The sequence below is a fragment of the Trichechus manatus genome, unplaced genomic scaffold, assembly GCF_000243295.1.
Source record: "Trichechus manatus latirostris isolate Lorelei unplaced genomic scaffold, TriManLat1.0 scaffold00099, whole genome shotgun sequence".
NCBI classification, from domain to species: domain Eukaryota; kingdom Metazoa; phylum Chordata; class Mammalia; order Sirenia; family Trichechidae; genus Trichechus; species Trichechus manatus.
Window position 1 is genome coordinate 1,620,093 of NW_004444035.1, and position 8,486 is coordinate 1,628,578.

Genomic DNA, 8,486 nt, shown 5'->3' on the forward strand with positions numbered 1-8,486 from the left:
AATGTCTAACAAAGTTTAATAGAATTTTATATGTAGCTAGTGTTTTAAAATATTATAATAAATTGACTTTCAGAAAGGAGCAGCTCCTGTGGTTGAACACGCAGCTTTTAAAATCAAGCAGCCAACATTTATGATCACGGCTATGGCTACCCAAATCCTGCCAGCTGAGGGGTTCGTGGCGGTTGTGTGGTTGTGGCTGATGGTGATGAGTCATTCGCAGATTTACTCTCAGCCTCTCACTCTGAAATAAGACTCATTCATCCCACTTTTCTTTTTTGGTTCCATTTTCTCATTTACAAATAAATACACCACTTGCCTTCCTACTAGAAATATTCAAAAAGCCCAAAAGAAAAAAAACCCTCAAACGCCAAAAAGCAAAGACCAACCACCACCTTGATGGCACTCGCAATAAAAGTTTGTACATTTTTCTCCACCTGGAAACATTCAGCATTTTACTTTAAAATTACCTACCTACTGCCCCTGAAACACATATTCTCCAATGAACGTAGAACTCTCTATGCATGTTCTGGGTTTCTTTTGAAAAGCAGAATTAGAGACTTATTCACAAAATTGATGGCACATTAGCTCAAAAACTAGAGCGGCAACCGCTTAAGAGCATGAAGCTTCCTCGGCCCCTCTATTTTCCTCCACATCTATCAAGAGCTAAACAAACACGCAAATTAATAAGACCTTGAGCGGTGTTGATATCTTGCCAGTAACGCTGTGCTTTTTTAAACTGGGTCCACCTTCATTAGATTATTGTCGGTCCCTAACGGAGAAGGCTTCGTTTAATCCTGTCTGCTACGTCTTTAGAGCTATCCACAAAGAACATCCTGGGTGTGCACAGTGAGACTATAATCCTTCTGTATTCCTTCCTGAAATTTAGGTTCAGCAGTCCGTATATAATCGCATTGAGGCAGCTGTTGAAATATGCCATATGGTAACTGACCACAAAAAGCCACTCTGGGATGCGGGGTGCCATGCTGGCAGGGTCAAAGGCTACCGCAAGACCGATAAAGTTTAGAGGAGCCCAGCAGATGGCAAAAAGTACAAAAACCACAAACATGGTGACAAAATTCCTGAAGTCCTGTGGCTGCAGTTTGGGTTTGTTGTGGGGCTTCACTCTCCATCCGACCTGAAGCACCAGGATCCATGTTCTTAGGTAACAGAAGATGACAATGATCACAGGGACTACGAAATGGAAAACCACCACAGCTACTGTGTCTGCCGAATTGACAGACTGTGCGAACGTACAGGAACAGATCCTTGAGTCACACTGGAGTGTCCCAGTATGCAAGTTGGGCACGATTGCCACCAGTGTCAACATCCATATCAGGAAGACGCAGCAGAAGGAATTCTCGTCACTGTACAGCTTGTCGTACTTGAGGCTGTGGCAGATGTAGCAGTAGCGGTTAATGGCAATCCCAGTGATATTAAATATTGAGCCGATGGCGCTCAAGCCCATGAGGAAACCACTGATTTGGCAGGGCAGATATCCCAGTTTCCATCCATTGTTAAATACAGAAGTCAGCACCAAGGGGTATGGATAAACGGCCACCACCAGGTCTGCCACTGCTAGGCTTACCGCAAATATATTTCCTAAAAGGGAAAGGTTTATAAAATACAGGTTAATGCTAGTTTTGCATAGACTGCATTGGTTTTCTTCAACAGTTATTAAAGAAAGAGCTGTTTCCATAGCTCAGATGGCCTGGCATCGCAGCTACTGCCACCTTACACATGAAGGAGGAAGGGAGCCCATTGTCGCCCTTGTCAAATAGCCAAGTCCGCTGTACACAAACTCCCACATCCCCACAACGAAACACAGTCCATGCTCAAAACTGTTGCCTTTCAAACTGTTTTGTTCGTCTTCTTTTGTAAGACACCTTGAGTTCACTGTACTTACCAGTACTAGCTGCCTTCAAGTCAAGTCTAACTCATGGTGACCTTGTGTATGTCAGAATAGAACTGTGCTCCACAGGAATCTCAGAATGGCTGACTTTTCAGAAGTAGATCCCCAGACCTTTCTTCTGAGGCATCTCTGGGTGGTCTTGAACCTCCCGCATTTCAGTTAGTGGCCAGGCTCTTCAAATGTTTGCACCACCCAGCGACTCCTCAGTATAATTACATCACTTTTTCTAGAATCTTCCACTTTACCTGAGAAACCTCATGTCACATGATTTCTCAAGCCAGCCAAGCCTTTCCTATGTTCCAGGTCTTCTACCCCTCTCTAGTTGTTCAACATTTTTTCACAGGGGCCTCTAGCTTCTGTTCTTGGAGAGCAAAGATCCTGTTCATAGCATAAAAATTAAGAGAAAATGAGCTCTGTCATCACTGTCTGGGTGACAATACTGGCTTCACCAGCTGACTGGGGCAAGTTACTTTACCTCACCAAGCTTCAATTCCTCTTCTATAAGGGGTGCGGAAGCGGGGTGGATAGTGATAGTATCTTCCTCATAGGGTTGTGGAGGATTAAATAAACAAGGAAATCTATGTCAAGTGCTGATGATAAGTGTTCTGTTAGCGTTGTTCTCATTCTACAAAACCCTCACTTCAAAACTGAAGGAAAAGGTAGGAATTCTCTTAGATTTTACCAAGAATTTAAAGTATAAAAATTGAACTCTAAATATTATGGGCAATGATAATTTTCTATATTAGCATATTAACTCAACATGTTTTAAAGGACAGAAAAGAACTGTAGCCAAATTTTATGAGATGTTCTGAAAATATACTCTTTTCTTTTGAGGCTCTTTTGCCTTTCTTCCGCCTATCCTTCAATGGCTCCTGCCTCCGACTTTAAAAATGCTACCAGCTTCCCAGGTCCATCTTAAATAGAAACGCCCCAAAGTCTTTGTTTATTTGCTCAACTAGATGTAAGAACTTCCTCTTTTGAATGGTCCTAAATCACTTTATATAAATCACTTTCAATTTAGATTAAATTATAATAAATTCAATTCAATAAAAATGTATTGTTGTATTGCTGTTGTTAGGTGCTATCGAGTCAGTTCTGACTCATAGTGACCCCATGTACAACAGAATGAAACACTGCCCAGTTCTGCGCCATCTTCACAATCATTGCTATGCCTGACCCGTAGTTGCAGCCACGGTCAATCCATTTCACTGAGGGTCTTTCTCTCTTTCACTGACCATCTACCAAGTATGATGTCCTTCTCTAAGGACTAGTTCCTCCTGCTAACATGTCCAAAGTACTTCCTTCCCTGCAGAGGTGTGGGTTAGCTAGATCCACGTGAGAATTCTCCATAGAATTTGCAAGGTGAAAGTGAAGCAGCAGCTTTTTCTTTTTATGCTCAGAAGGTCTACACGGAGTGCCAGGCAATATGACATCTCAGTCACTGGCTAGGTGAGACCACAGAAACCGCTGTCCTGGGCCAGGTTTTCTTCTTTCATCCATCAATTTTGCTGCTGGTTTCAACCCCCACACTCCAAGTCTCATGTTGATCTGCATCCAAACGAACACTTTTGCATCCCTTTGCTTTTATGTGCAATGCAGAGAATCCTGTCACCCTGTCTGCCGCTGTGCAAGGTTTGGGCCTGGAGTTCAAGGTTTCCATTAACACTACCTCTGCAGTGCTAGTAATCCTGTTCCCAAGTTGATAATGCTTCAGTCTGTGCGGTGATGAAGCCTGGGAGACAGTCCCTCTCCTATGGCGCTCAGCACACTTGGCCTCCAGGCTGCTTCTGTGGTTTCTCTATCTCATGGGCCTTGTAGAGGATGCTGCTAATGCCCATCCTAGACCTCTTCGCCAGGTTGGTACATTTATCCTCAGAGTGTCTGTGAGTGTTGGGTACTTCCATTGGATCACAGCTGCATCTTCCTCCAGAGAACTGCCCCAGCTGAACAGCCAGCCAGTGATTGACACCAGAGTACAAAAGGCCAACCCCCTTGCTGCAAGGGGAGGGGGCACAATTCTGGGTTTTATTTATGGCCAGAGGCCCCTGTCTTATGAATCAGATTTACCTGAGATCCCATCCTTGCCTGACTCTTTCTCCTCCCCATCTGCTTCCCTCACTTGCTTATGGTTCCTCCTAAGAATACGCCCTCCATAAAGCATGAGTACCCACACCCCTGCTCATGCTCTGCTTCTAGATGATCTAACTCAGGCCGTCAGCTCTGGGATGCGGTTGCATGGTTTCTACCAAAGGCCACTGGCTTCTTGGTAGAAAAAGAGGCACTACTGTCCCCTCTTACAAAAACAAAGAAACCAACGTTCCTGGGCAGAGATGACTGACTCTCAGAGCTTCCTGGTGTTGCTCTCTCATTGTCTCATCTGCGTTACCTGTGGCTACGCTTCCAATATCACAGCAACAGAGGACTGCATGGTGTATGTACAAGTCTGTCTCCTTCTCAGACACCGTGACCTGCCTGAGGTCCTGGGCTGTGTACCTGGAGCTGCAGGTGCTCTGACAGCACAGTGCCTGGCACATAGTAGGTGCTCGAGAATACCCATACGAAAGTAGAAATTCACTGTTCCAATGCTCTTATCTACCAGCACAGGTCGGCCAACATCCATTCCTTCTTTCATTTCAGCTGGGACTTTAACTGTGCGCAAAGGAAGATTAGAGACCCACTGAATTATTGTACATAAAAATTTTAAAAAAAGAAAAACCACCACAAAAAACTATGCCTGAATGTTAGCATCAAAGTGGTAAAGACTGGTTTAAACAGAAAAAAAAAAAGCACTTCAGTTACTCTTAGAAACACTTTTCATTTGTTTCACATAGCAAATTCATAGACTTGGATTTAAGAATTCTGGTTTAATGAACAAACTATAAACTTGGTTAGTGTAAAAAATTCCATGAACATATTAAACGTAATGGTATGACAAAGGAAAGCTGAGGTCCCGAAGGTGATTAACAAATATTCTCTGGCACTGAAAGGGGACGCGAAGGGCTTTATTTTGAACATCAAATCACACAGGCAATTGTGGGGTTCATTAGGGAAGTAACAGGTTACACTTCAGGATCAGAAACAACTCAGGATACAGTTCTTCCATCAGGACGGCCTCTTCTTGGCCAAGCCCACTGGCAGGCCTCTCTCTGGCCCTCAGCCCGGCCTCTGCCCTGCTCAGGCAAGTGTTACAAAGCTCCTTAGCTCCCCCAATAAGTGCCTGGGGGCACCCCACTCCGCCAGCAAGCCTCCTGCCCAAAGTCGCTCAGCTCTCTTGCTCCGTGGCCCAGGAAACCCACAGCGCTGTCTCCTTCCGGTCTCCTGGTTCTACTGCTGCCAGTTCTCTGCCTCAATCGCTGCCTCTTCTTGCCGTCTTATGCCACCTCCAGTGTTATAGCTCTCTGTCTCCTGGGTCTAGCAAGCTCTCAGTGCAGGGACCCCAGGTCCAAAGGACATGCTTTGCTCCTATCTCTTCTTCTTGGTGGTAATGAGGCCCCCCCTCGCCTCTGGGATTGGCTCCCTTTCAGCCTAGCAGGATGGCAAAACTGACCAATCCCCTTGTTAGGGTCCCATATACCTTATTTGCATGGTCCCACCCCCACAAGGGTCCTTTTGCCTTATTTGCATTATTAGCAAGCTGTCCAATCCCCTTGGTGGGCCACAAGCACCTTATTTGCATAGCCCCACACAATCATTTGGTGGGAGTCACAAAGACTATGCTAAAAAATCCATTGCCATGGAGTTGATTCTGACTCATAGTGGCCCTATAGGACAGAGTAGAACTGTCCCATAAGGTTTCCAAGGAGTGGCTGGTGGATTCGAACTGCTGACCTTTTGGTTAGCAGCTGAGCTCTTAACCACTGCACCACCAGGGCTCCTAGGCTAGACGAGCCATAGTAGGTAATTCACTGCACCGCAGTGGGTCTATTCCAACTTGTGCTGGTTGCCAGCTTGTGTTATTTCTTTAAGTTTGTGACTCTTCCTCCTAATTTACAGCTTATAATCTCTACCTAGAAACTAGCATCACAGCTGGTAAAACTCACGGTTATATTAGAACAAATTAGCTGTGGGTTAGAGCCTGTCATTTTTGCTGATTTCCATTTTTTGGCTATATTTCCATACAGATTAGATTGCCAGAAAATTGAATTCTGAATAGGTAAAGTCTTATTGTATTCTTGCTTTATATATTTATATATGTATATATATGTGTGTGTGTGTATATATATATAGGTAACGGTTGTATGTAAGTGTAACACACACAGAGACGAGTGCACAAATCATTAAGTCTACGGCTCAGTGACTTCTCACAAACTCAATACACCCTTGTTACCAAGAAAAAAGAATAATATTACCTGCTTTATCCTTTTCAAAGTACTTTGCATCATTTCGTTTCACTAGGTGATTGCAACAATTGTCGGAGGCTAAAACATTAGGTATAACCTCCACTTGACAGACGTGGAGACTGAAGCTCTGGCAAACTGATCTCTCCGTCAGAAGACGGATGGCAAGGACATAATCCTACTGTTCCAGGGCAGGGATCTCCGACTGTGCTACAAAGTTGACTCAGAAGATATGAACATGGCGGTCAACTCTGGTAGCTGACTTTGGCCAGGAGTGGAGCAGACATGCTGGCAACACCTAAGCCCTTATGGATTGTTTGGCGCCTATGTCTGTCCTGACCGGCCTGTGCTCTGCCCTATCAGTCGTTAAACATTTTGAATTTCTTCCCTGGGGAATCTAATGTCATCACGTTCCCTTAGAGAGGGGCAGGTGAGGAGGGGATAAATAATGCAATTATATGAGATTTTCAAAAGAAGTACCAGTTCAAAGCTTAGATGGCTTAGTGTTCTTATTTCTTCCATTCTCTTTTTCCATCTTTTCATCCTTAACGCCAACAAAACTCAAACGAGAAGTGGAAGGACGGAACAATAGTAAGAACTTCTAATAAGCACCCAAAACTCATATTCAAATAGGCTATCTCTATCACTGTTTCAAATTACCATTTATTCTAGAAAGCCTCAAATGGTTTGAATGGCAACAGTTGGGTCCAGCTGGACAAAAAGCGCCAATTATAAAAATATGAACGTTCAAAGGTTCCACAGATTAAAGCTAACTGAGGTCTCCAGGTCAGCTACCAAATGAAACCCGTTGCTGTTGAGTCAGTCGATTCCAACTCAAAGCGACCCTGTAGGACAGAGTAGAACTGCCTCATAGGGTTTCCAAGGAGCAACTGGTGGATTCAGACAGCCGACCTTTTGGTTAGCAGCCAAGCTCTTAACCACTGCACCACCAGGGCTCCTTAGGCTAAGCTACAGGAATGTTGTATTTTATAGACTGCCCTATCAAGAAGTTGTTTAGCAAATGAATACAAATTAGTGCGAAAAGAGTGCTTTCCATAAGTTATTTTCATAAAATACAAGAAGCACAATATTTCCAGGCATGTGAACTTTTTTAAAATGAAAGGTTCTGCAGGATTCAAACTCCACAAGGGCTGCAGTTGTTAGAGCAATAAAGTGAGTGAGCTCTAGGGGCAAGCACTGTGAAGTAAACCCTGCCCACCACATACAGCCTGTTTGACAGTCTGGACCCTCAGCTCTTCCTCTGTAAAGTAGCGACAATAATGGCATCATCTCAGGGCAAAGCCAGAAGACTCACTCAGGTAACACAGGTGAAGCGCTCAGAACTGTCTCTGTCCCACAGAAAGCTGCTTTGATTGCTTGGAAGGAAAGAGCCTCTTCTTGAAAAGGCAGAATTCCTCTAGCTTAAGCCAGTCATCTATGAAGTGAGGTTATTCAAATTCAATTCCTGTTATTAGGCGCTTACTAATTCTTAAACTATGTACAGGCAGTCCCCTAGGTTATGAGTGAGATCCGTTCCTAACTGTGTCTTTAAGTGGAATTTGTTGGTGGATTTGTTCTCGGGTGTGATTTTCAGTTATTAGCACACATTTCAAAAGCACCGTCAGCTCCTCAAGGCGCCTCTAACGTGACTGTTAGTCCTCTAAGTTTACATTTTAAAAATAGAAGTTGTTGTGGTCAAAAGTATATTTATACATCATACACTACGAAAACTAATTTTGTACTTGATTAAACTCCAATCAATGGAGAGAAGCTGGTTTGTCTTGGGTAGGAGCCTGCAGGCGAGTTTTCCACAGGATGGGGTGTTCAGACCCCTAAATAATGACTGGGTGCACGGGTCTATGAATGGTGCAGTCCAGTTAGCTGAGGGCAAAATCTCTGGGGAAGAAAAAGACACCTTGCAGTTGCATGTTTGCCAAAAGCGACATTTGTGTTCTAACCGGGTAGCTGCTAACACTCTAATTCTGTTCAGTGGTTGTTAGGTGCCGTTGAGTCAGTTCCGACGCATAGCGACCCTATAGACAGAGTAGAACTGCCCCATAGGGTTTCCAAGGAGCAGCTAGTGGATTTGAACTGCTGACCATCCTTTTGGTTAGCAGCTGAGCTCTTAACCACCTCACCACCAGGGCTCCGTGTGGAAGGGCTTGCTTTCCTTCCCTCCCTCCCTCCTTCCTTCCCTCCTTCCTTCCTTCTTTCCTCCCTCCCTCCCTCCTTCCCTTCCT

The 8,486-nt window shown here is 44.4% G+C and overlaps 1 protein-coding gene across 1 annotated transcript in view; it reads right to left on the reverse strand.

Moving 5' to 3' along the window:
• Nucleotides 1-716: 716 nt before the first annotated feature.
• The window catches only part of MTNR1A (melatonin receptor 1A), a 9,138-nt gene continuing 1,368 nt past the window's right edge, over nucleotides 717-8,486 (reverse strand). The window contains exon 2 of the mRNA XM_004382801.3: nucleotides 717-1,599. Coding sequence (XP_004382858.2) covers nucleotides 770-1,599 — 830 coding nt within the window. The 3' untranslated portion in view covers nucleotides 717-769. The remainder of the gene's footprint in view (nucleotides 1,600-8,486) is intronic.